The sequence below is a fragment of the Xiphophorus maculatus genome, chromosome 16, assembly GCF_002775205.1.
Source record: "Xiphophorus maculatus strain JP 163 A chromosome 16, X_maculatus-5.0-male, whole genome shotgun sequence".
NCBI classification, from domain to species: domain Eukaryota; kingdom Metazoa; phylum Chordata; class Actinopteri; order Cyprinodontiformes; family Poeciliidae; genus Xiphophorus; species Xiphophorus maculatus.
This window is the reverse complement of record NC_036458.1, coordinates 3,051,746-3,078,075: the sequence shown is the minus strand read 5'-3', so window position 1 is coordinate 3,078,075 and position 26,330 is coordinate 3,051,746. Positions and strand designations below refer to the sequence as shown.

Here is a 26,330-nt window from a genome sequence, read left to right as displayed (position 1 = left end):
TCTAAATTTGAACCATAAAATCAGTGATTTTGTATGCAATAAATCACCAAAACAGTCTAAAAATCCTGGAGGGATCGATCAATGTGAGAAGATGTTATATTACTGCATTTTAAGAAGTATTTATCGAAAGCACACACAGCTATTTATTAATATTTTAACAGTGTGTTATTGGGTTTATCAATACATTCTGGCACAACAGGCCCTGTTTGTAGAGCAAACACTCACTGAATGGGCCTGGTTTTAAAGAAGGTGCACCACCTACTGCCAGCCAGAAGATGGTGCTGTTGAACTCAGGCTGAACTCCAGCTCCATGTGTGGATTCCTCTGAAGAACAGGATGTCAAGTCAAGGATTAGGAGGAGGAGGAAGAGGAGGAGGACATGCTGGGGCTGGCAGGTCGGCCAGAGGTGGAGCCTCACAGACAGGAACCTGTTTGAAAGATTCAGAATCAGAGAAAAACTGGATCAGGATGTTTGGATCTAACTTCTTATGCAGGTAAAACCATCTCTCTCCCTCTGGATTCAATAGGAATGTATTATAGGATGATTCTAGGCTGAAATGGCACCTGAAATGCTATTAAGAAGTTGTTGTTTTTCCCCCACGTGAAATAAGTAAAATGAGGTTCTTCTGGAGTAAACCTGACCGTGAAGTTCTGTTCTGTGGCCCGGTTAACAGAGACTCTGCTGCTGAGTTTCAAGGCTGGTTCTGTCTGTGTGTGTTGTTGGCTGGTTTCTGTGGCCGGGTGTGTTCAGCTGAAAGAAAACCCACCCTGTTCTGATTTCAGACCAACGCTGAGCCTGAACTCGTTTCAGCTTCCAGGAGAAATCCCCGGGTTCGCCGGTACAATGCTGGACCCAGAGATCAGGAAGGTTTCATGCGTTTTCTGCTGTCAGGTGTTGTTTACCTCTGGGTTCATATGGGACACGGCGACGGTTCAGGAGAGGAACCGGTCCAAGCACATTTCTCTGTTCCTATGCCGCAAACACTGAACCCAGCAGAACATGAAACAAGAAAGTTCTGCTGGAAATGTGGCTCCAGGTTCTCAAGCCGAGTTCCTGTAGAACTCAGCTTGAGACCATAATGTCTCACTTTTCTCTCTAATGAGTCAGTCTTCATTAATTTTTCCACATTTCCACTGACTGGACCTCACGAATGTTTCAGAACCAGGAGTGGAAGTTGTTTCAGAGTGGTTCAGGTCAATATTTCTGAGTCCTCTGGTGCCCATCTGATCCGGTCACAGGGAACCTCCACCACAGCTGGTTCTTCTTGGTCCAGTAGAGCTCTAACTGTCTTTACACTGCAAAAACACAAAACAAACCAAGTGTTTCTATCTAGTTTCTCATGTAGATATTTCAGTAACCCTGAAGTAAGACAAAACTAGCTTACAAGTAACTTTTCAATGAGTATAGGACCTTGTTGTTTGTTAAAAAAAAATTATATTGATGAAAAAGTACTAGTTCCACTGACTGACTATTTCACTTATAACATTGGGAAATTTTTCTTCTTATAAGTGAAATAATCTGCCAATAGAACTAGTACTGTTTTTTTTTACCCCTCCAGGGGGTCTTTTTGTGGGCTCTAGTGTCACTTATATGACAGCAGGCTGACAGGAAACGGGGAAGGAGAGGGGGGAAGAAATGCGGCAAATGTCGTCGGGTCCGGGAGTCGAACCCGCGACGGCCGCGTCGAGGACTCAAGGCCTCCAAATACGGGTCGCGCTAACCGCTACGCCACCACGGCACGCCCCCAAACTAGTACTTTTTAAATAAATTTTAAGCACTTATTTACTTAAAACAAGCTCCTATATTGTGATGAAAAGTTACTTATAAGTGATTTCTGTCTTATTTCCAGTGTACTAAGATATTTGTACTAGAAAGTATACAAAAATTACTTGGCAAGATGTTTTGCTTTTGCAATATAATAACAGGTCCAACCAGGTTTTGCTGGTGGATCCAGTTGTGTTCTGGTTCTGGTCTGATCCTCCCCTCCCTGTGGTGTGTTCAGATATCCATAGGCAACCACAGCAGAGAGACACAATCCAACCGACGTCTTGCGAACTGGTGTCTCAGGGCCTTAAGATCCAGATTTCTAGAGCACAAAAAACATCCATGAAAATGGGAAAACTGTATTTTGCAGTGAAATCTGGAATATTTGTAGAATTTGCTGGCTTGGATCTGAAGATTCTGGGTTTTCCAAACAGTCTTGGTGAGAGTGTCCCTCTTACTGTTGAGGGAAAGAGAGACTGTACTGGTTCTGTTTTGACAGCTGTAGTTAAAACTGAGTTTTTCCATTCTGGTTGCTCAATGATGCACATGTTAGTGGGCAACATGTGCATCATGTTGCCCACTGCTCAGCCACTGCTCTCTCAGCAGTGGCTGAGAGAGTCATAACTGAATCAACAACTTTCAGATTGGAAGATGATAAATTTTTCTACTCAGCTTCAGGCGTCTTACCAAAACCGATTTAATGGAGAGTTGAAACGATCGGATGTTGGGTGCAGATTTGGCTGTTCTGCTGGACCCGCCCTGAGTTCCTGACGTTGTTCTGACCCGGTAACGAGGTGTTGCTTGTACAGGAGCAGTTTTTGTGGTCTGGAGAATTTGCCTTGGAGATAGAAACTGAAAAAACTGGTTCATAGTCAGATCACCTTCTTCAAGGTGGGATTGTACCGATTCATGGAAAACAACTTTAGGAGTCCCAAAGACCGAGAACATCCCTGATGGATTCCAGACTGCAGGACACCCAAGATTAATCTGTAATCCGGATCAGATTATGAAGGTGCCAGAAGGTTTTCAAGGTTATTGTTCATTCGTGCAGCGGTAGATGAGAACATGTAGTTGTCCAACCTCAGAACAATCGCCTGTACTAACCAACATTTCAACCAGTGGACAAGCATCTCAGTCACTGTCCTTTTTTAACCCAGAAACATTTGTATAAATAATCATTCTTCACCTCATACCTCAACTTTTATCCACATTCAAACCTCAGAAGAAACCCTGATGTAAAAGTTAGCAATGTTTGTGCATAAGAAAAAGGCGTTGTCGTCTGTTCTTCAACCTTTCAACAAAACGTAATGTGAGGAGTTGTTGAAGAGCTAACTCTAGTCACAGTGTCTTTCCTTCAGAGATGCTAGAACTTCCCCAGAGTCCTTAGAAACTTAAGAACTTCTCTGGTTGGACCCATCTCTGCTCTGGTGTAACAAGGGCAGATTAGTTAGTTAACTACAGTTGTCATGGTAACTGGTTGCTTTATTAGCCTTGGACTTTGACCAACAGGAAGCACTCTTCTAAATGTGGTAAGGGTGAAAGTCTTCATAAAGTTTGTGGAATCTTTAAAAATAACAAAAATCTCATGGAGATGTAAGTGGTCTTGGGTTCCGTTCTGGGTGTTTGTGAGGAAATGGTTCTGGTTGTTTTGGAGACATCTAATGTTCTTCTGACAGCTTACCTACTCTGGTTTCAGAACCATGGTCTTGGGGTGGTCTACAAAGATGATGGTGGTCTTTTGATTGATGTGGAGGATCAAAAGGAGGTTACAAAGATGAGACTTTGCAGACAATATTCAACAGGGTTCATCTTGATGATTGACATCTGACCCAACGGTTGAACGATTCAGGAACGGGTTGTAGTTTTGACTGAGCTTCTTGGCTTCTTCTGGAGTTTTGGATACATGAGTAGGTCTTGTTGACCTTAGGGATTAGTTTTTGAATCATTTCAAGTACTTCAGCAGGTATGTGGAGATTCTACATTAGTCTCAGTGCTTTTCTGTGAGATCTAGGAGGTCTGATTCTGTTTATGTACATTGAAAGAGTTTTCTAAAAGATAGGGTCTTTCAAAGGGAACTTAACAGGAGTCTGAAGGTGTTTTAGGTTGGAAAAATCTGAGAAGAAAGTATGAAGATCTCCAATAGGTTTTTTTTGAGTAATTTGTTAAGGTGTTTGTCATAACCCAGAACAGGTTTGACCGATATTTATGCTTAAAAGGCCTAGAGGGATCGAAGAAATCAGGAAATGAAAAACGGAGGACACTTGAGGCCCTGAAAACTGGAGGAACCATCTTGAAGATAGATGTGCTGGAAGTTTCCAAGTTCTAGAGAATAACTTCATCAACAACAGAAATATACAACATTTCTGAGCAGATTTTGAACCGAACAGGTGAATCTGACACCTGAACTGCTCTGCTCAGAGACTCCCAGAGTCGTCTCATCTTTCTGTCTCTGAGCTGATCATGTGTCGGATAGTAAACGTGTAACTTGGTGTCATGTCGACTCCGTGTGGTCGGACTTTCTCAACATTCCTGTTTGTTTTCCAGTGTTGTGAAGGAAGACTCGGCTGAAGGATTTATGAGCTCAACCCGGTTATTTCTGTGCTGAGCGTGACCACACCCACACGCACCCACAGGGTAAAGGTTGGGTTTCCTACAGATGTGCTCTGCTCTGATTGGCTGCTGGGTCTGTGATGTCACATGACACACCGTCATCGTGGATCCCACCATGTTGTAGGAGACGATCCTCTGCAGGAATGTTTGTTTTGCTCTGATTGGTTGATGTTCCGGCCACAAACCTCGACCTTGGTCTGATGATTGACAGCTTTGTTTATTTTCTGCTTGCACAGAGCGGTGTGGGGGTTATGTGTGTGTGTGTGAGTTACACGGCTGAAGGGAGGCGCTGAGTCATGCAGACAAACAGTGAGTGAGAGAACGGAGTGAGAGGTGGCTGCATTCCAACATGGAGTCTCAAACACACCTGAAGCAGATCAGATCTGGGTCCAGATTCTTCAGAAGGTTCTGGTCAATTTCAGTTCAACTGGTGATCCAGGATGGTCAGATTGGATGGATGGATGGATGGATGGATGGATGGATGGATGGATGGATGGATGGATGGATGGTTGGTTGGATCGATCGATCAGTGGCCTCTGAATCCTGTGACCTGCTGTCCAACCTAACAATAGGACTCTACTTCAGTGTTGTTTTGACTTCACGTTAGTCTTGGGGCCCCTCCAGTGTCTTGGGCCCCTTTAGATTACAGGTCATTAAAATCTACCAGATCTCACATTTTGATCACATTTGAATCAGATTTCAGTCTCTTTGCAGTCTGAATCTTCTGGTCGGACTATTGTTCCTCCACAAAGACAGGAAACGCACAACGTGATGTCATCAAGGGGTGGTGTCCACATAGCAATGTAGGCGGGGCTTAGAGCTGACAGGAAGAGCAGGACTTCCCTTAGTAAATAAAGCTGGCGTGGAATCAGCCACCTGTCATTGTTCTGTGAGACAGAGTGCCTGGCTCGGAGGCAGCCGGGCAGGAAAACTCAGAGAGGAGCATTCCAGTGCTGGAGATGGGGCTTCTCGCTTTCTATTAGGATCCAGGCCAAAAGTTGTCATCACGATCAGCTGCTGCAGCTGTTCCGGTTCCTTCAGAGGTCCAACCTTTGTCCAAGACCTGAAGGAATGTGGAGAAATCAGGAAAATCTGTCGGAGACAAAACAGCAGCTGGGTTTTTAACTCGGCGTTCTGTTAGCATTAGATTAGCCGTTAGGCACAAGTTTGTAGGATAAAAGTCACAAATTGCTGTACAAAACAAAATAAATACTAAAAAGTGTAAAAAAAACCCCCAAAAACAACAACCCAGGAACCATGAAATAAAGAAATTATGAAAGATGCTAATGTCAACTAAATAGTTTAATCTTATTCTCCAATCATGGTCCAAAGAGAGCCTGAGAACCAGAACTGCCACCTGGAGGCGAGTCTCGGCTGAGCTGCGTGTTTCTGAAGTCAGGAGGAGGTTAGCGTGTTCAGACGGGTTCTGACATGAAGAACGGCTTGTTGCTGTCATTCATGACTTGTTCTGTGTGCAGCTGCTGTTCCTCAAGGAATCCTGAGCAAAACAATCATCAGCTGTACTGTTCTGGGATCTGCTGTTTGTTTTAGACGTTCTGGTTCAGTCTTTATGAGTTCTGAATCAGGAGGTCCTCAAGGAGTGAGCCATAATAAACTGTGGGTCCAGAATGTCTCGGAACCAAGAGAAGACACTAAAATTGAAAATAAAAACATATAGAACTGACCAGAACTCGTGATATAGCATTCTAAACGTAAACTCATCTTACAGCTTATTAGATGTAAATCTGAGGGCGTTTTTACACCGGGTAGAATTGGTTTGATTGCTACGAACAGTTAAAAATTGTTTGGATTTTTGAAATTTTCTAGAAAAAAAAGGAGGAAATTTCTGACATTGAAAAGTTAAAAAATTGCTAGAAAAAAATTGGAGAATAATCTCAAGTTTTAAAACTCAAACATTTAAAACGTCCATGTTTTCCTTTAAAATGTCTGAGTTTTCTATATTTTTTTATTTTAGCAAATATTCAACATTTCAAACTCAGAAATGTCCACGAATTTTTTCTAGAATATTTCTGAGACTAATCTCAAAACATTTCTATTTTTTTTCTAGAAATATTTTGACTTTTTAAACTGGAAAATTTCCTCGTGTTTTCCAGAAAATTTCTAAGTTTTTATTTTTGGCAGTAATTTACTCTTTTTCCCCATTCTGTCCACAATTCGCCCAATACGGCGTCGTACCAAACCTTTAACAAACCTGTCCCCCTCCTCGCCTGTGGGGGCGCTACACCACTGAAGGAACCGACACAAACACCTCAGAAAAAGACACTCAGAGCAACTTCCTTCTTCGCAAAATGTAAACAAAAACGGAGTCGCGTTTGATTTTAGCAGTTGTAAGATTTCCTTTTTGTCTTTGGCTAACGACCACGGGCCATTTCTCCTGCTACCGGTAGACTAGCGCGTTTGTTTTGGTAGTATTTACCCAAAATGCCTTGCGCTGTAGTTCACGCCCTACTTTTGGAGCGGTCTCTCATCCGCTTGACCTTCGCATGAATTGGAACCACACCAGACTTTACTTCAACCGAACCGAGACCCAGGTTTGTAGAGACCGGAGTTCGCATTTTTGGTCCGCCGGTCGCGTTGGGGTCGTAACTGAAGTCTGTTTTCAGTCGGGTTTAATTATTAGAAAGAAAAACCATGCAAAAACCGTATTTTAGCTAAAATATTTAAATTGAGTATCACGATTTGCTGTGTGAAGGTAGCATTAGAGATGTTAATGCTCTAATGCTAATTGTGAGCCGGTTTGATGATGGCTCACAATCTGTGAAGAAGTGGATCAGTACCAACATATCTGGAAATAAGATGTTTTCTGTTGATAATTTACAGTTTCACAAAATCATGATTAGAGCTTTTTTCAGTTTATTTAGCTTCCGGATTCCTGGATCTGTCGTCGCTAATTTCATGTTTTCTCCTTTTAGGGTCGCTGAGAATCAGCGGTAACCTTTGACCCCTCACCTTCAGAGTCTACCTGAGGGGGCGGGGCCTGGGGAAGTCAGGGAGGGAAACATGGCAGCGACCTCCATGGTGCCGAGCAAAGGTGAGTGTGTTAGTCATGTAGAAGCAAACCGGACCTGAGAGGTTCTGACTGAGCAAGTTTGGAGAAAAGGCCTAACTGCAATCTAACTTTCCAGGTCTTGGTCTGGTTCTGGTGGAGTTTGAGTACGAATACAAAGATCAGAACGGGGTTCTGGTCACCATCAAACCCAATGAGCGCTACGTCCTGCTGGCCAAGACCAACGACCACTGGTGGCACGTCCGGAACGACAGCAGCTCCAAAATCTTCTACATCCCGGCCAAGTACGTCAAAGAGCTACCCACCAACTTCCCGTCGCTATTGGACTTTGCTGACAAACGCGGTCCAGAACCGGTCCCTCATCCTGTGGTGGCTCCAGTTCCTGTTCCTGTTCCTGTCCCGGTTCCAAAGAGTCTGGAGGAGCCTGGAGGAACCAGAACCAAGCAAAATGATGAGGTGACGATCCGCCTCAGACCCGACACTTCCAACCGGCACCACCGCAATGAGAACCGCATGTCCACTTTCGGCGTACATCTAGACACGGACCTGGCACATGTATCGCCAAGGGTCCATACAAACCACTCTGCTGGTTCTGCTGAGACTGGAACCACATCTTCCACTGGGACTACAAACATGGCTGACAGTAAAAAGCAGCCCCAAGTCAAGGGGCACCATGAGGACCAACAGGATTCTGGAAAACCGCGGGTTCCCAGCTTTAGTCCGGCGGACCCGCGGATGTCCAGCAAGCACCAGAACCAGCCCATCCCTGTGGAGGTGCCCGTGGTTCCCCCTCACAGCAAAACGTCTGAGGGTCGTCATGACAACAAGCAACAGAAAGAGGAGCCAGAAGAAGAGGAGGTGGCTGAGGAGGCAACAACATCAGAGAGCAGTGAGGAAGAGGAGGGGTGTCGAGGTCACCACATCTACGAGTCCATCCAGGACCTGAATCTGGACCTGGAGGCTCTGAGCCTCCAGAAGGCGCCATCAGCAGCACCTGAGTCCTCACTTCCTGCTGTGGCTCCGCCCTCCTCACAGGTAAGACCCACCCACTTATTCAACCTCGTGCCTGATTTAGGTTTAAATTTTCCAGACATGTTTCTGGTGATTCAGGTTTCACAAAAGTTTCCATCCACATCGACCCTGAGCATTGATTTAAACACTCCAGACCCGTAGGGGGCAGTGTAATGCTAAGCTAAAACCTATGTCAGCCAATCAGAATCCTTCAAAACAACCCAACTTCCTGTTAGGAATTAAACATGGCTACAGGAGGTTTATTTGTGTGGACTGAAATAAAGTTTGAACTACTTTTAATTCGAGCATTTGAATATAAAGTTAATTAAAGATGAGACAATATCAATTACTAATATATTGGTGCATTATTTGTTGTAGACTGTAATTCACGGGATCTTAAATCTCCATTTTTTGCATGTCTACATATAAACACAAATCTCAGATTTTCTCAAATATCTATTCTGATCTGCATCAGTTTTTAATGATGCAGTTAAAGTTGCTGCTTTACACTTTGTTGTGTTTTTATTCAGCCTCACCTGCTCATTGGTTTGTGAGCTGATGTCAAATGACTCTGTCAGCCAATAGCCTTCTGCAATATCAGTAGCTTTGATTGGCCACGTGGGAACATTGTGGCACATCTTTTTTCTGTCGTCCTTGAACGCATCCTGACCCAGACAAGTCCTTGAATGCAGCATCCGTGCTCAGATTGAAGGTTTAGTTCCTGTGTGTGTTTCCTGAATGATCCTGATTTTCTGTTGGAGTCTGGAGGAAACAAACCATGTGTGCTGCTCAGGTCAACATGACTTTGTTGGATTCTTTTGACCTCCTGATCAGCAGGATCAGAGTTGATGTTCTGGATGTTTCATCTGCTGCAGCATGAAAATCAGAGCCTGATGTTCAGAGGCTGCTGGTCTCTCTACAAAATAAAAGCCCTGTGCAGCTGTGGCTTATTTCCTGCAGCGTCGGCACAGGAAGCTGGAAGCAGAAAAGGCTGTTTCCTCTTTTTATTCTCCTCAGAGCAACAAAGAAAAGAAAAAAAAACCCCAGAAAAATCCGCTGAGCTTTTGCTGTTTAATCCTAAACTATCTTCATGCTGTTCTGACTCTGCTGTGGATTTATCTAGATGTTTATCATGAATTTAAAGATGAACCACGTCAACAACAGACTGTGATTTATCCGCTGGTGTTTATGTAGTTTTCTGATCCAGTCAGAGCAAGATGTTTGTAAGGATGAGCAAGTTCTGGATGATTCTAGCTCTGCAGCTGGTTCTGGACGAGTTCAGGGTCTCGGTGTAGAACTTCTGATGTCAGAACAGGATGTGATGAGGTCAGGTGGAAGCAATGATGTCACAGCGGACAGGAAGAGGTCAGGTCAGACAGGAAACCGTGAGGCAGCTGTGACGGTGCAGCGACACCTGCAGGTCAGAAGGGGAACGGAACCAGAACCCAGACTGTTTGTGTTCTCTGGGTAAAACTCTGAAAGCTGCAGAACTTCACCTCCCAGCTTCATTCATCTGGTCTTAAAGCTGTCATGTGTTGCATTGCGGGAAACTGAGTCAAAGCTTTCTCTGTTGCCAGTTTTAGTTTTTATTTCCAAATGCTTCTGAGGAGTTAATGATTCTGAAGGAAAATCTAAGGGAAGTCAAGTTATTTTCCCAATATGGAAACAAATCATTGTGTGTATTAGCAAAACTTTCTAAATTGAAAAAAAAATATCTTAATCAAATGAAATGATATTGTTGTAATCAATGGCACATCTTTACTATATTTCTTATCAAGTAGAGGAAAATATGAAGGAAGAGATCTGTAGTTAGTATTTTTCTTAACGAGTTGACAGACCATAACAAGAGCTTCTCCTTAACGAGCTCTTAACGAGTTGTCCCTAATGAGCTGGCGCAGATAAATCTCTGGTTTATGACTAGCTTTGTGTAAAGTTCTGATTTCTTTTGGTCTAAATTTGCACCATGTTGATGTTTATACCTCCAGTTGGTCTGATTCCAACTGATCACTGATTAGCTCACTTCCTTTATTGATTCATGTGACGAACTTTGGACTCAGACAGTAGGTCACCTGGTTTCGCCTGTATCTTTGTCCTGGAGTTGTTTATGCGATTCCCAGGGGATCCACCAGGGTTGTTGCTGTAAATCAGCTGTAGTGGGGCAAACTCCTCCTAAAGCTCCACAAACATTTATTACCTTTCCGGGTATCAGGGATCAAGAATTTCCTTCCAGCAGCAGGACCAAAATCTTCCTGGTCAAAGTCCTATCACTGCTGATTGGTGGATTGTCTGCAGCTCTTCCTGGTCAGCCTCTGCATGAACCAGGTCAGAGTTAGGTTCTGTTTGATCAGTTAATGAACGGACCTGCTATTGACTGGACCAGTTTTTGAGTGGAACCAGTTATTGATCTGATCATGTATTGAATAGACCAGGTATTGGGCTAACCCACTTTTAACAGGCTATCAACGGAGCGGATCAGCATTTGACCGGAAAAACTACTGACTGGACCAACTGTTGACCGGACCAGCTATTGACCGATTCAGCTATTAACCGACCCAGCTATTGAGCGGACCAGCTATTGATCGATTCAGCTATTGACCGACCCAGCTATTGAGCGGACCAGCTATTGATCAATTCAGCTATTGACCGACCCAGCTATTGAGCGGACCAGCTATTGATTGACCCAGCTATTGACCGGCCCAGCTATTGACCGACCCAGCTATTGAGCGGACCAGCTATTGACCGATTCAGCTATTGACCGGACCAGCTATTGACCGATTCAGCTATTGACCGACCCAGCTATTGAGCGGACCAGCTTTGACCAATCCAGCTATTGACCGGTGCAGTTATTGACTGCACTAGCAGTTAAACTGACCTGTTTCTGGTAAGACTGGTTGTTGATTGGGACAGTTACTGGGAACTGTGGATTCAGATGATGATGGTGTTCCATTGGGAGATTGATATGAAGGTGAGTGACTTCAGATAAGATCTTTTTCTGCTCATCATAACCATGACTCTTTCTGGTTCTTTCTATATCTTTGTACCCTGTTGAAGAACTCAGATGTAGATTTTGCTTTTAACAACACCAGGGGGCAGCATAATCAAGGCGAACCTCCATCAAAACATAAACCCATTATGTTCCCGCTGTTATCTGTAAAATCTCACATGGTCCAAATGGTCAGGAGATCTAATAAATCAGAGTTCAGGAGAACCTACTAGAAGGTTTTTGGTTTGTTGATGAAAGATGTGACTTTATGAAGACTGATGGGATCCTCTGTGTGAAACCGAGTACTTTCAGATCTCCAGCAGCTGGTTCTCAGTGGCAGCTAGAAGCTTCCTTAAGTCGGTAAACAGACTGCAGCTCCCTGAGGACCTGATCGCGCTGATACCACATGTTTGTGTTTTCAAGATGATCAGATAGCTTCTGACACAGGGCGGAAGGGAAACACAGGCAGGTCTGAGGAAGTCTCTGACACAACTGTGAAAAACCCTGAAAAGGTTCTCTTAGAATGCTGTTGCCTCAGTTCGAATCACAGTCACATGGTTACGGGACATTAGCATTTCCACATTGTTTTCATACATGGCGCAGGATCCCTGGATCTTCCTTTTACTTTTATGAAACAGTCACAGACAGAGCGCCACCTTTCTGCAGGAAACGCTGTTGTCCTCCGTGAACAACAGCGTTGCAGTTTCCATCCAGGATCATTTGACAATCTTTGTAGTTATTTAGTGAAGAATTGTATAGATGTAAATAATTCTTCACAGTTTCAGAAAAAAACATAAATATTCATGTCACCTGCAGTCACAGAACAGAAATTGGATAGTGGAACCAGAAGTACTAGCATTGCTGTCACACTTCACACAAAGATGTAACAAAGTAGTTTGACCTGGGTCTATTGTTGAGAAAAGATCTTGATGACGCAATTTTTGTCACACAATTGTCAATAAGAGCCATTTTTGACACTTTGGACTAAGTATATCTGGAAACAGTGAACCAGTGTAGGTGGAGGCTTGAAGGGTTGTCTCTAAAAACAAAATGGTGGCAGGACTTCAGTTTGCAAAGCTGCAACAAATGTAGTTCTGGGATAATGGCCGCTGGACAAATAAGACCAAAGTAGAGATTTTTGACCATAATGCAGAGAACCATGTTTGGAGAAAACCAAACCCAGCCGATCGGCACAAACACCTTCTGCAGCAGAGCACGGCAGTGGATAGGTAGTGATTTGGGCTTTTTTTGCAGCTGCAGGACTCAGGACTTTGTTCAATCAAGGCTGACAGCATCTTTTCTGTGTTTTTGTTCATTTAACCTCAAAATGTTGATAAAGCTCCATGTCTCCATGATGCAGATGTTTGAAGAAATTCTGGTTCTTTGGAGCATTTTCATGTTTCTATGAAGGTTGTGTACGAGATACAAAATTCCTTGGAAACAATCAGCACTTAACTTCCAGGAAGAGTTTTTGGACCATGAATGAAAGTCAAGTTCAAACAAATCCTGAAGACTTGAAGCCAAAAAAAAGTGACACTGCCTGTGGTTCAGTAGGGGCGGGGCCTAAGTTCACAGGAGAATAGAGGGGGGGCGGAGCTACAACTGGCAGAGCCGTTGAGACTGGCAGCATGACCCAGCTTCACTGCAGGCAGATCAGTGACAGGATGACAAGTTTTCTGATGGAGGATAATGTATCCCAGACCTCAGGACAAACAGAAAGATGCTGACAGGTGAGTTGACTTCCTGTTAGGCTCTCCTTGGTTCAGCTTTAATCCATGCGTTTTGTGTCTGAGAGTCTCAATCTGCAGCTGCAAACAGAACCGGCAGGAAGTCTGGACTTTGAACCAGGCTAAAAGGGATTTACTGTTATAGAATGAAAACTGAGACAAACTAAATGATGAGCTGCTGTAGGTTTGCTGCAATTCCATGACACACAACAGCATAAGATAATTGAAATATAAAGTATGGAGTCACAGATGGAGAGGCTAATCTTCTCAGAAGCTGTTCGGTTTGAAGTTCTGATCAGTTTGAGTGAAAATGTAAGGTTTCCTGTTTGGGTTTCTTGGGTTAAAACCGCATGGAGATGTTCAGTCAGCTCTTACCATTTGATGAAAAAGGGAATCATTTGCTTCTGTGTTTATACAGTATGGGAGGAGTTCTTCCTGTTGGTCTGCAGCTCCATCCACCCAGGCAGACAGACAGAGATCCTGGTCATAACAGGATTTTTCTGCAGCCCGGTTAAGAAAAACTCCACTTTACACTTTGATTTTCTCCATAAACATCAGTAATGGACTCATGTTAAACACAGAAGCAACAGAAATGCATATGTTTGCTTAATTTTCTGCTTATGGAGATTAAATATCAGCTTTTTTAGAACCAAAACATTTCAAACGGACAATTTAAGCATTTAATTAGGTGCGGTTCAGAGCAGTTGACTTAGAGTTTCAGCAAAGCCACTCAGAGTAGATTAAAACTGTCATGATATATACAGGGACAGAAATGAGAATCCACAGTAACACCATCAGTTGTTGGAATACACTGCTAATCCACCTCCTTTGCTTTTGTCGCTCTTTTTTAAATCTCTGTTTGGCCGTCTGGTTAGAAAGATGTTGGAGTAGGGGATACCATAGTTGCCCATTATGATGGATGTAGCAGATGAGTTGAATTTTCTTCTCCTTTCTCTGTGCTTTGGTCCTTGGGGTCATAGTTCATTTGAGCTTTTGAGTTACTAATTAGTTGTTCCCAGTTGTAAAATAAATACATTAATGCCATGGTTACACATCATAGTGACCATTCAAAAGCAAAAGTCTACAGAAAGAATTGAAGCAACATGCTGCCCCCACTATTCTAGGAACAGCTGATGCTCCCAAACCTTCTTCACCTTATGTTGGGGTTTCATGTTGCATACTGGGAGACCTACTGGAAGAACTGGGAGATAACAGTGGACTCTATCAAAACCTGAAGAGCAAAGAGAGTCAAACAAAACTAGACTGACCGGGTTCACCTGAGAGAGAGGCAGATTCTTATGTTGACATTTTGGTTCAGTCAGGATTGGTCTGCCATGGAGAGATTTAGAAGAAACCAGGGTTCCTTCACTGATGTCTGAGGAAAACAACTGTCTGAGGAGGGAACAACCAGGGAAACTGGAATATTTTTAATGAAACTTTTTAATGAAACCAGATCTCAGGATTGGCTGTGGGTCAGTGGGAAGAGTAGTTTTCTTGCATTCCTGAAGTTGTGGGTTTGATTCTATCTTTTTTTTTTTCACTCCACATAACCTTGCAGTTGTGCACTGGTCTGTGTATTGTTTATGAATGTGTGGCCTTTTTAAGTTGGGCTGGGTGAATAAAGCTCCGGTTGGTCAGTACTAAATAGTAGGGCAACATATTTACAACGTAAAAGTTGGATTCAACAGAATGAGAAGATTCCTGTTGACAAGTAATGATTAAAATCTGTTCATTTTGCCCTCAGAAAATGGGCAGATGTTGTTTGAGGAAGATTGGTTCAATGCAAACTGGTTCTGGTTGAGAGATCAGAATGAAAATCCCTGAACCGCTGGGACCACAGCTTCGTCAATGAGTCAAGTCAAGTTTGTTTATATAGCACATTTCAGCAGCAAGGCAGTTCAAAGTGCTTTACGGCATAAAATATAATACAGATACCAATTATAAAATGGCACTAAGGTGACCTGATCCTGGTTTGGTGAAACTAAAACTAAAGGTGTTTTCACACCTCATAGTCCGATACACTTGGTTTAATTGGGGACCAAAGTTGCAGCATTTGTTACATTTTCAGCTGCTGGGATACTTTTTCACACTGCATTGTGTCAAACGAACCACAACCTTTGAAAAACCAGTTCCCCCCCTCGCCTGTGTGGGCGCTGCACCAATAACCACTGAAGGAAACCACAAAAACACATTGAGCTCAACTTCATTCATCACAAAATGCAAACAAAAATGGAGTAACATCAGATTTAATTGGTTGTAAGATTTCTCTTTTGTCTTTGGCAAAAGACCAAGAGTAATTTTTTAAGGGAAATTCATACAGTTGACGTTCTAGTGGGATTCATAAACACATATGGTGAAGTGTATCTAAAAATGTAACCTTTTTTCTCTCCCTCTCTGTAGGACCGAAGTTCGCTCACCCCTAGTTCACCCATCTACGCCAACGTCTGCTCCCTCAAGAAAACTTCTACTCCTCAGATCTCCATCTCCTCCCCAACTAGTGTAGACCCTGACCAATCGGAAGCAGACCACACCCTCTTATCTCCAAGCTCCTCCTCCAGCATGATAAGCCCCGCCTCTCCTCTCAGCCCACAAGACGAATGGCAGGTGAGATGACCTCCAAATCCAGGTGTGATAAAGAAAAATTATGCATGTTAAAGAAGCTGCTGGTGGAAATGCAGAAAAATGGTAACAAGTAGAGGATTTAAGGAAAAATCTGTTAAATCTGATTAAACTTTGAAGTTTTCTGTTTTGAACACAGCTTGAGTGTAAGCCTCCTCTGCTCTGAGCTCATGTTACACGGAAATAATTAATGTTTGATCAAATGTTACCCGAGGTCATCAGGTTTCCTCTGCAGGGATCAGGTGTTAATAAGGAACAGCTAAAGCTGTGATGCTTTGCTCAAAGACACTTCAGTAATGAGACCTACTAGCCACTCCGTCAGACTAGTTTATCCAGGAACCTCCAGAAGTTGGACCTCCACCTTCTGCAAACCAAACAAAGTTTGTGCACCTCTGTAATTTTAGAGATATTAATAAATGTTTCCTGAGGTCATCAAAGGTCAACCAGCCCCCCTACATTTACAAAATAAATTGAAATATTGTCAGTCAACTGTGCTACAGAAATTTTTGCTGCACAACATAAAAGTTTTTTTATTTATATTACTTGTTCTCTTGTTCTTTTTTAATTTTAGAAATGATAATGCCACAAATGAACACACAAATGAAAAAATTTAGCTAAATTTCTAAATGTTTAAATGTATATTTTTACAGTTTTGGTTAAATTACCTCCCTTGATGTTGTTTTTTTCTTCAGCAAATTGCCTTTTTAAAAATCTAATCCACAATTAATCAATTGCTAAATTAGTTGATGATTATTTCAATAATCGATCAATCATGATTGATGTGATTAATCGTTTCAGCCCTAATTAATACAAAAGGAATAAATTTTAATAATTTCGTGACATTCTGAATATTAATATAAAGTGCAGAATGATGGTATGTACCCCTGTCTGCTCAGGTTCACACTGATCAGGAGAGTGGCAGGAAGTTCTTTTACCATCCTCTAACCAGACAGACCACCTGGTCGGACCACCGAGGCCAAACGCCGGCCGGAGACATGAACCTGTCCAGTCCGCTCTCCCCGGCCTCCTCTCAGGTACCACAGCTCCTCCCTGATCGGTAACAGCGGACGGTTCTGGTGTCTGACCTGGTTCTTCTTCCTCTCAGGGTTCCTGTGAGTGGGAGGAGCTGCTGGACGAAGCATCGGGGCAAGTCTACTACCACAACCATAAAACGGGAACCACGTCCTGGGCTCTCCCTGACCCAACAACCCCATTATCTCCTGCTGGATCCACAGGCAGCAGAAACCAGGACGACGTCCCGGTATGAGCCTGAGATTATCCTGGATTACCTTAGTTTAAGATCTGTTGGCATGAGCGGTTTATCTTTGAAACAGGGTGTAGTCTGGACTTGGCCTTAAAGGGGATCTATTATGCAAAATTCACATTTTTGTGCTTCCACTTTGGGTCTGAACTGCCTCTGAAAAAACCTACACAGTTGCTCTTTGTCAATAAGTTCACGTTTTTGTGAAAATGAGCCACTTCAAATACCTTCAGAATGTCACAAATCAATAGGCACTGCTTCTCACCTAGCAACCCCAGCCCGTTACCTAGCAACCTCAGCAGAGTTCTGCCTGTCACCTAGCAACCCCAGTGGAGCTCCAGGACGTTTGTATGCTCTGTATAATGGCTGCTGGAAAAGACAAGTGTTTTGTTATTCACTTACCATCAAGAAACCACTTGCTGCATTCTAGTTGGTTGTGCAGAAGGTTCCACTTCTGCTTTTCAAAGAGGTACATATGTATAATTGAGCATCTGTTTGCAGCCATTTTTATGTGAGAGTGTAAACGTTGAGTTGGGGGGCCTGGCCAGCAGCTTATTTGGATTTAAAGTGACAAGAGGTTCCTAAAACAGGTCGATCTGAGCTGATCAGGGTAAAATCTCATTATCTACGAATGCTTTTGTGCAAAAAAATTTAACAAAGATGTTTTGTATAGACCACAGATATATCTTAGCCTGTTCAAAGAAGCATAATAGAGCATCTTTAATGATTATTTGTTTGATGGTTTGAAGCCTCCTCTACCAAAGCCAGATTATCCCTCGGACAGACACAACAACAATGGAGACTCTGTCTTTACGGTACGGAAGAATCTCAGAGTTTCCCAGTATTCCCTGCCTTTCTCTAGTTTGACCTTCAGTTTTGTTCTGAGCAGCCGCCGCCGCAGCAGCTCCCGCAGATTCCCAGAGCCCAGCTGGACGGCCAGCAGAAGCAGCAGGAGGTGAGCAGTCACATCACAGGAACATCAATCCTGTCTTCCCTAGAACCTGCTCAGATCAGGTGGTTCTATTGTGTTGCAGCAGAGGCTGATGGGTAACGGAGTCCCTGCGGAGGGAGGAGCCGCACAAGTCAAGATCATGAGACACAGTATCGGTGAAGATGTGAGTGAAACATGTTGATCCAGAACGGTTCTGAAGCGTTCTTCCCTAACATTCCCGCTGTGTTCCAGATGTTTTCCCCAGGACACAGAAGGATATCCTCGGACCTCACAGACGCTACCAGGAAGCCTTCGCCAGACAGTCCGCAGGTACAGACTCACCTGTCTCAGTTCCCTAACCCCATTGGACCCTCACAGACAATGTTCATTGATCTTCTGACCCATTTCATCAAATTTTTCTTGACTTGTTTATTCATGTAACGATTTGTTCAACCATTCATTGACTCATTGACTAAAGCATGCATTAATTTCCAGACTTGCTCATGTGTTCACTGACTTCCTGACTTGTTCATTCATCCATCGACTCATACCATTATTTCCTCCTTCCAGTTTCATAGTAGGCTCAAGCCTAGGAGGAACCTGTCCATCCACAGCACAGGGAAACCCCAGCACCATGTAGGTTCTGAAAGGCTGGTGGAAGTTCAAGGCGCCGTTGCTAAATGTACTAACATTTTGTTCTAACGTCTCTTTTTTTTTTTACCAGTAGGGAACTTTCTGGGCAGCTTAGACGTCCCAGTGCCTCCTGCTGTGTAAACGCAGCACTGCGGCTCTAATCTAAAATATTTTTAACCAAAGAAGTTTGACTCGAATTCCTTCTGGAAATTTCCATCTCTGGCAGTAAGACTTTTGCCCAGAAAGTTTCTGAGTGTTTTCCCACTAATCCCACTAACCGCTCATCAGTAACCATTCATCCTGTCAGCTAACAGTTCTGAACTGCTGGATTTGTTCTGATGTTGGTTCTACTCTTGGTTCTGGAGGGTTTGTTTGTTTTCTCTAGTCAGGTTCTGTTTCATTCAGCAGTTTGGTCCAAACTGAAAAACAAAAACTACATGTACCACCAGAACTCTGGTTCACCCTGAGAGATCTCTAACATGTCACTCAACATCCAACATTTTAATCAACATCCAACATATCCAACATCCAACATGTTATTCAACACATTTTCATCAACATGTTTGTACATGTTCATCAAAATCCAACACATCTCAATATCCAAAAAGTCTGTCAACATCCAACTTGTCCTTCTGCATCCAACATGTCCTTCAGCATCCAACGTGTCTTTCAGCATCCAATGTGTCTTTCAGCATCCAACATGTCCTTCGGCATCCAACATGTCCTTCGGCATCCTTAAACATGTTTCTCAACATCCAGCATGTCAGTCAAAGCGTTGGATGCTGGTTCCTCAGCATCCAACATATGTAGAAATATCCAACATGTTCCACATGTCCCTTGACATCCAACATGTCAATCAACATGTTTGACTCCGTTCCTCAACATCCAATATGTCCAGCAAGACCCAACATGTCCATGACATTCGCCAGCGTCCAAAATATTGGAGAACATGAAGCTTAATTAGATGGGAGAGAAGTGAAAGGAAAAAAGAAAAATTATGTTTGTTGTTTTATTCACTTCTTTAAAATTAAAAATAACAATAAAGATGTTTATTTGATCATTTTAACTCATCAGTTCTTTCACTGCTCTAGTGATGTTAAAACGTGAATGACTCAAGTAGTTATTCCTGCTTCCATACCACTTTTGCTTCATAACCTTGGTGTAAATTTTAAATCAACCAGAGGTTTTGTCCCCTTCAAAGCTGCTTTTCCTCCAGCAGCTGTGAAGACCTGAAGTTTGACACTTTGAAACTCCTACAGAGATGTTCCCTAAAGGCTGAGCTTCTGATTCACTGAAGCCTCTCTGTAATTTGGCTGTTTTCCTTATTCTACTTTTGTTTTGCCTAAAGCACAACATTTAAATCCTGAAGGCCTTTTTCAATCAGATCGCCTCAGGCGACAATAAATCCTACATCATTCATCTCTAGCACCAACCTAGACTGGTTTTGGCTCACTGTTAAGCTACATTACACGTTTCTAAAGGTGAGGCTCTGATAAATCTTAAGGAGTCTACAGTAGAAGAAGCGTTTATAAAGTAGATTTGGATCAAATTCTTTGCTTTGAAATTGTTCTAAGTTCCTGAATCAGTGGGAAAATGATACCAGAAGGGAGCAGACTGCTGAATGAAGGGGCTGAGGTGGATAAAAGCCCTCAGGTAGACTTAGGTAGACTCAGGTAGACTCTCACTCTCCACTCCCATGTTTACCAAGGAGTCACATTTCAAAGCTGCCCTGCAGAAACATGAGAACTCACTTCTTCCTCTCTGTCTCTTCAGTGCCATCTGCTGGAAAAGGCAGGAATTGTTAATAAGACCAAATTGGTTGATCATGGCAGAAAGATGAGGTGAGAACCAGAGACTTCAGTTCTGATTTTGCCTCAGTTTGACTGACCTGTGTATGGGAATTTGTTTGAACTCAGAGATGATTGTTTTCCATATTTGATGTTTCTGTTGAACAGGAAGAACTGGACTCAGTCCTGGACAGTCCTCCATGGTGGGATTCTTACTTTTCACAAAGATCCCAAATTTGCCCCAGCTGGAAACACTGTAAGAACCATCCTGACAGTCCTGATCCATCCAACCTTTATTCTGACTTTATTAGGCCATTTTCAGTCCAGCAATGCCTCATTTAAATTGAGCAGCATGGGTCAATCGGATCGGCATTTTGTGTGCCATTTTGTCTGTTTCCATTGTAAAATTGTCCCATTCAACCAACTTGTACCACCAAAGCCAAATACACCGTTCAGTTGTAGCACTGTGAGACTATGGTATGGTACGGTTAGGGTGGATCTACTGGCGTCATACAACCCAATCCAATGATTGGGGGACAGAAAAACGTCACTGCTTGAATCACATTTGTTGTCGTACTAGAATGACTCAGTGTTAGGTGTTTGGGTTTATAACCCCACTGACTCAGTGAGCGTCCAACTGGCGGTGATCTACCAGTCGGTGGAAATGGGGCATAACGAACAATCAAACGTGGCTTTAGCTCTCGGAAAATCAAGGAAAAGTACAAAAAAACAAAGCTAAAATCTAATCTTGTCTTGTCTTTAACAAACAGAACCATGTAAAGATTGGACTTAGCATCTGAGATTTGCGTCATCCTTTGATTATATGAAAGTCAGACGTCAAGCTTAGACTTTATTAGACTAAGATTTGGGAACTATTATTTACCTGAATGTTCCATTGGTCTAAACTAAGCGTCTTAAACTTGAACTGGGCTGTAGCCAAAGTCAGAAGAAGAACTCTACAGGGACTTTCAGGAACCTGGAGAACTGATCCAGGTCAGATAAAATGATTTGTAAGATGAGTTTCTTCTATCACAGTTTTAGTGCCAACCAGATGCAGATATTCCGCCAGGCTGATGACATATCCAGAGGACTGAATACGAGCAGAGAGGATAGGTTTAGTGATGATCAGGTGGATTTCTGCTTTTCTCTCAGAACAAATCATCGCAGATTGTTCCAGAGTACACTGTGGACCTGAAAGGAGCGTCGCTCCAATGGGCTGCCAAAGACAAGTCCTCCAAAAAGTTTGTTCTGGAGGTGAGGCCACAGCAGCATCTCTATTGCCACGGTTACAGATCAGTGGGCTGGAGGTAACTGTGTCCTGCGTTTGTTTGTGCAGCTGAAGACACGTCAGGGCTGCGAGTATCTGATCCAGTACGACACGGAGAGCATCATCTCGGACTGGTACAAAGTCATCCAGCAAGCCATCCAGCAGCTGACGCCTCATCAGCTGGTACAGCAACACACCCCACAGCCAAACGCACCCATCCTGTAGGCAGACCAGCTCCACCTTACAGTCAGTTCTAGTTTTATTGGATCTGCCAGCAGCTTCTGGTACTGTTCATGATGCCTCGTTGGACCATTTAGAAGAACAGGCTGGGATCTCTATGTGGTTTTAAGCGCCTCACCTCTTCTTTATCCAACCGGGGGTTTTACAGGACTAGTTTTCCTTACCTGTGGTGTCCACACTTGGACCCGTCCTTTTCTCTTTCTCTGTACTTTTCTTTGGCTTCCTCATACAGGAATGCAGCTGTTTGTTCTCACTGTGCGATTCTTGGCCCATTTTAAGCCATTTTTCCAGTTGTGCGACTCGTTTTGGGATCAGATTTGGAATTAATTGTATATTGTACATCGAGTTTTATACAGGTCATTACGGGGGGGTAACAAGAAGAAATTAAAGGCTCTCATATATTTGTGTGTACTGAAAATATCATGTAGAGAGTGGTCAGTTTTATCGTTAAGCTGATGATACACTGATGTATCTTCCTGATAATGTTCCAATCCATTGCACCGTCACTAGATTAGAGCTGCAGGACTAAGTAACTCCACTCCTGTGGTTCTTGCATTAATGTAACTTTTTGCTTTGCAACTTCTTTCAGGAACCGGAGCATCTAAGCGAAGACGAGGATAACTCAGACAGAGAGGACAAGATGAGGGGATGTGAGTCTTCCTGAAACTATCCATCATGTTAAAATAAATCCAGCTGCTGGATATAATTCAGATATGGTGGTTCCTTCAAAATAAAAGCTTCTTTCTTGGCTGGCAGTTTCTCCCAAAGTTGAGTCTCATGTTTTTTTCTGCTGTGGTTTTTTCAGCCACCAGGAGCAATTCAGGAGCAGACTCAGAGCAGAACCGGATCCGGAGCAAACTGAGACGCTTCCTGCAGAGGAGACCGACGCTGCAGAGCGTCAAAGAGAAGGGATACATCCAAGGTACGGAACAGCTTACAGGAACATCAGGGAACTTATTATTCTTCCAGATATATTGATTTGCTTTCTGGACTTCTGATGGAAACATCAGAAAGCTTCTAGATTTTTCCTGGTCCTGTCGCTCTTTGTTTTAGTGTTAAAATACAATAAACATTTATGTTAATGCATTTGATTTATGAAATGTTTATTTCGCGTTCTGAATGAGTGATTTTCTCCTGCAGACAACGTGTTTGGCTGCCACCTGGACGTTCTCTGTCACAGGGAAAACTCCACCATTCCCAAGTTTGTGGAGAAATGCATCAAAACAGTGGAGAGGAGAGGTGATCAATTCTTAACTTTCCAAAATTAAAATATTCCCTCTTGGATTGGATAGTTACAGCCAATTTTAGAGTTTAAAATTTGTTCCTGGTGAAAACTAAGTTCTGTTACTTTCCCTACCTGATCACTACTGTTTCCTTACAGTTAAAAATAACTAATTCAGCTATAATCAGTGTGGAAATCTAGAATCAATATAAATAATTTCATGATTGTTTTTCTCAATAGTTCATCAAATTATTTTCCTACCAACTGAAATACATTAAATTCAGCAGCTTGTCACATCATCTGGGTGAAATCTTAACAGAAGATATTAAATAAATTTTTTAAATAAATAGATAATAATAATATAATTACCTAAAATTTAAAATAGTAATAATGGTAATAATAGTAATATGATAATGACAACATGAAATCAAATTTACTTGAAGTTACAACAAAAAACCACCAGAGGGAGCCAGAGAACTCCAAGCTGAGACCCTTCAAACATCCTAACTCAGAAAATCCGTCAGAAAGCTGAAGTTTGTTCTGTTTTCAAACTGAAAACAGCATCAGAACTGGATCCAATTGCCATAGGTTGGTCCAGGTGGGGACAAGTGTCCCCTGATTGGTGAATATTTCTATTTTCAGACATTTAAACATCAGGAAACTGTTTTACTTCCTGTTGTACCAGGATTGGATATCAGCGATTCAATCAGGAGGATTTTGCTTAAGCAGAATGTGTTTTTGTTCTGATCTTTGACCTCGATTTGTTCTCTGTCCCCTCAACATTCCCGTTCCTTCAGGTCTGGATGTTGATGGGATCTACAGAGTGAGCGGGAACCTGGCTGTGATCCAGAGACTCCGACATAAAGCCGATCACGGTAACTAGAATCCTGCTGCTTCTGTCTGACGGATCCATCAGGCTGGAACAGAAACAATAAACTAAGGTCTAGACCAGAACAAATATGGAGATTGATCTGCAGGAGAACTTGATGATGCATCAACAGTACCAGGAGTTAAAGTCCAGGAGAAGCTTGAGAACACAGTTGGTTGGAGGTTGTCCATCTAACTCTGTGGTTCTGTGTCCCTGCAGAGGAACATTTGGACCTGGAGGACGGACAGTGGGAGGAAATCCACGTGATCACTGGAGCACTGAAGCTCTTCTTAAGGGAGCTTCCAGAACCATTGTTTCCCTTCTGCTGCTTTGACAAGTTCATCGCCACCATCCGTTAGTTCACACACACTCCCCCTCCCCCCCCACACACACACCAGACCACAATCCCAACCAGCCTCCTCATCTACGGATGTTTGGATTGGTTAATGATCTCATAATTAACTGATAAATATGAGGAAAAGCTCATTGAGCTTTATGTTTTACCACACACACATTCTAAACCTGATTTGGTAGAATTTTTTCTTATCCTTTTCAGTAACTGAACTCTTCATGTTTCCACAATGAAAACTGAAAAAGACCCAACTTTAAGAATTAGTTTGTAGTTTTACCTTAAAAGCTGTTAGTGTTTGAGGAACAACCAGTGTTTGATTGTGTCGGATGAGTCCAAACGGACCTCAAGGTTCATCTTTTGTCTGTGCAGAACTTTCTGACTACAGCCAGAGGGTTTCTTACACGAAGGACCTGGTCCGCTCTCTGCCGCTGCCGAACTACGACACCATGAAGCTGCTTTTCAAACACCTGCGCAGGTGAGCCCAACCGCTCTGAAGCAGAACCAGAACCAGAACTGCTCCGGTTCTTATCTCCATCTCTGCGTGTTTCAGGGTTATCAACCACAAAGACTCCAACAGGATGTCGGTTCAGAGCGTCGCCATCGTGTTTGGGCCCACGCTGCTCCGGCCGCAGATCGAGTCCGCCAACATGACGGTCCACATGGTCTTCCAGAGCCAGATCGTCGAGCTCATGCTCAACCAATACAATGAGATATTCGCTGAGACGTAGAAGGAGGTCCACTGTCACCTTCCAGAACCTTCTGAGCAACATATGCTGAACTGAACAACAATGTCTCAAAACCTGTAGGACCACAAGCATATATTCTCTATTAGGGGGAACCTAAAACCAACAGAACTAAAACCATCAAAAACTCTGGTTCTGATACTTCTGAAAGAGGTTTCTTTTGAAGAACCAAACTAACTGGACCTCGAGTCACCTGAACCGCTAAAGAGACATCACAGACTGAGTTCTACTTGGGACTCTAGCTTGGAAACCTCCTGGAAACTGCAGACCTGAGAAAAACCTCTAGAACCTTCTGAGGAATATCTGTCGAACTGCCTAAAATCCAATTGTAGAACCAAAGTCCAAACAGTAGAAGCTGGAATGTAGAACTTGAATCGCATTGGAACCTGCTCTAACGTCACTGGGATCCTTCCAGAACCTCCATGTTGCATTGACCCAAGTTAACAAAGAACCTCTTCAGAAATGCACCAGTAGCAGATGGCTGTTTTTTACAGCATGAAGTTCATACTGAAGATCTGCTTCGTCAGGGGGAAGTTCTACACTTTAATATGAGTTTAATGTACGTAGAGGTCAATAATAGCATGAAGATCAAGTGGGAAATCTGAGAATCTATATCTAGAATTTTAAAATTCCAATTGGATCAGTCAGTTTGGATCATTCCCTGATGTCAGCATCAGGTTTCAGTTTATCCGGATTCATCGTGTTAAACACCAAATCAGTTCAGATTTAATTTTTAAAATGTTTTTTTTCATAAAGAATTGTCATTCTTCTGTTTCAAAGGAATCATTTGATCATTTCCAGCGTTTCAACATACCCTGGATTTGGGAGTGCAAACATGTAGCTCTTAAAAAGAGACAGAAGCTTCATGAAAGGTTGATAAATCTGAGGAAGGTGTTCTAAATGTTCAGTGGTTCCTAGATGCTTCCCTGAGGGAATGTTGTTCTCTGAACCCAGAGGTTCAGAGAACAAACTACTTTAAATTGTCTATAGGGTGGAGTCTTCCAGGAACAGTTCTGCTGTAATGAGCTTTGTTATGGATCTGCTGCACATTCGCTCTTTGTTTTATACTGTTTAAATGTATTAGAGACACAGAACCAGGTAAACACAGAATATACAGTTTCTGTAAATAAAAGGGAATTTTACTGAGTTTTATTAGAAATAAAAGTCATTGTTAAACCAGGAATGGTTGTTGTGTCCAGTTTTAAAGAGGTTTTGGATTCCTTTAAAGATCCGTACCAGACCGGATTTCTTTGGATCTGAAAGGAGAGAGGAGACGAACTAAA

General features: G+C 42.7%; 1 protein-coding gene across 3 annotated transcripts; it reads left to right on the top strand.

Annotated features, from left to right (window-relative positions):
- The first annotated feature begins 387 nt into the window (after positions 1–387).
- On the top strand, positions 388–26,212 carry LOC102219744 (rho GTPase-activating protein 27-like). Of its 3 annotated transcripts, none has more exons than XM_023349048.1 (22): positions 388–494; positions 7,309–7,427; positions 7,522–8,438; positions 15,525–15,728; positions 16,640–16,777; positions 16,849–17,004; positions 17,754–17,819; positions 17,894–17,959; positions 18,042–18,119; positions 18,188–18,265; positions 18,506–18,571; positions 20,342–20,409; positions 20,524–20,611; positions 21,508–21,609; positions 21,692–21,805; positions 22,452–22,512; positions 22,668–22,784; positions 23,003–23,101; positions 23,882–23,959; positions 24,172–24,306; positions 24,674–24,779; positions 24,855–26,212. In XM_023349048.1, the coding sequence occupies exons 2-22, from the start codon at positions 7,397–7,399 to the stop codon at positions 25,030–25,032; spliced, it is 2,946 nt and encodes a 981-aa protein (XP_023204816.1). In that variant the 5' UTR covers positions 388–494; positions 7,309–7,396; the 3' UTR covers positions 25,033–26,212. The 3 variants fall into 3 exon arrangements, with proteins under 3 accessions (XP_023204816.1, XP_023204815.1, XP_023204817.1); XM_023349047.1 differs by having other exon boundaries at positions 18,039–18,119; positions 24,855–26,211; XM_023349049.1 differs by lacking the exon at positions 18,506–18,571 and having other exon boundaries at positions 18,039–18,119; positions 24,855–26,211.
- The last annotated feature ends 118 nt before the right edge of the window (positions 26,213–26,330 follow it).

Bases quoted from the DNA above. Each gene is read 5' to 3' on its own strand.
- LOC102219744 (XM_023349047.1), top strand. From the start codon at position 7,397: ATGGCAGCGACCTCCATGGTGCCGAGCAAAG. The intron at 17,005-17,753 runs GTATGAGCCTGA...GATGGTTTGAAG, and splicing joins GAAACCAGGACGACGTCCCG to CCTCCTCTACCAAAGCCAGA. The intron at 18,120-18,187 runs GTGAGTGAAACA...GCTGTGTTCCAG, and splicing joins GACACAGTATCGGTGAAGAT to ATGTTTTCCCCAGGACACAG.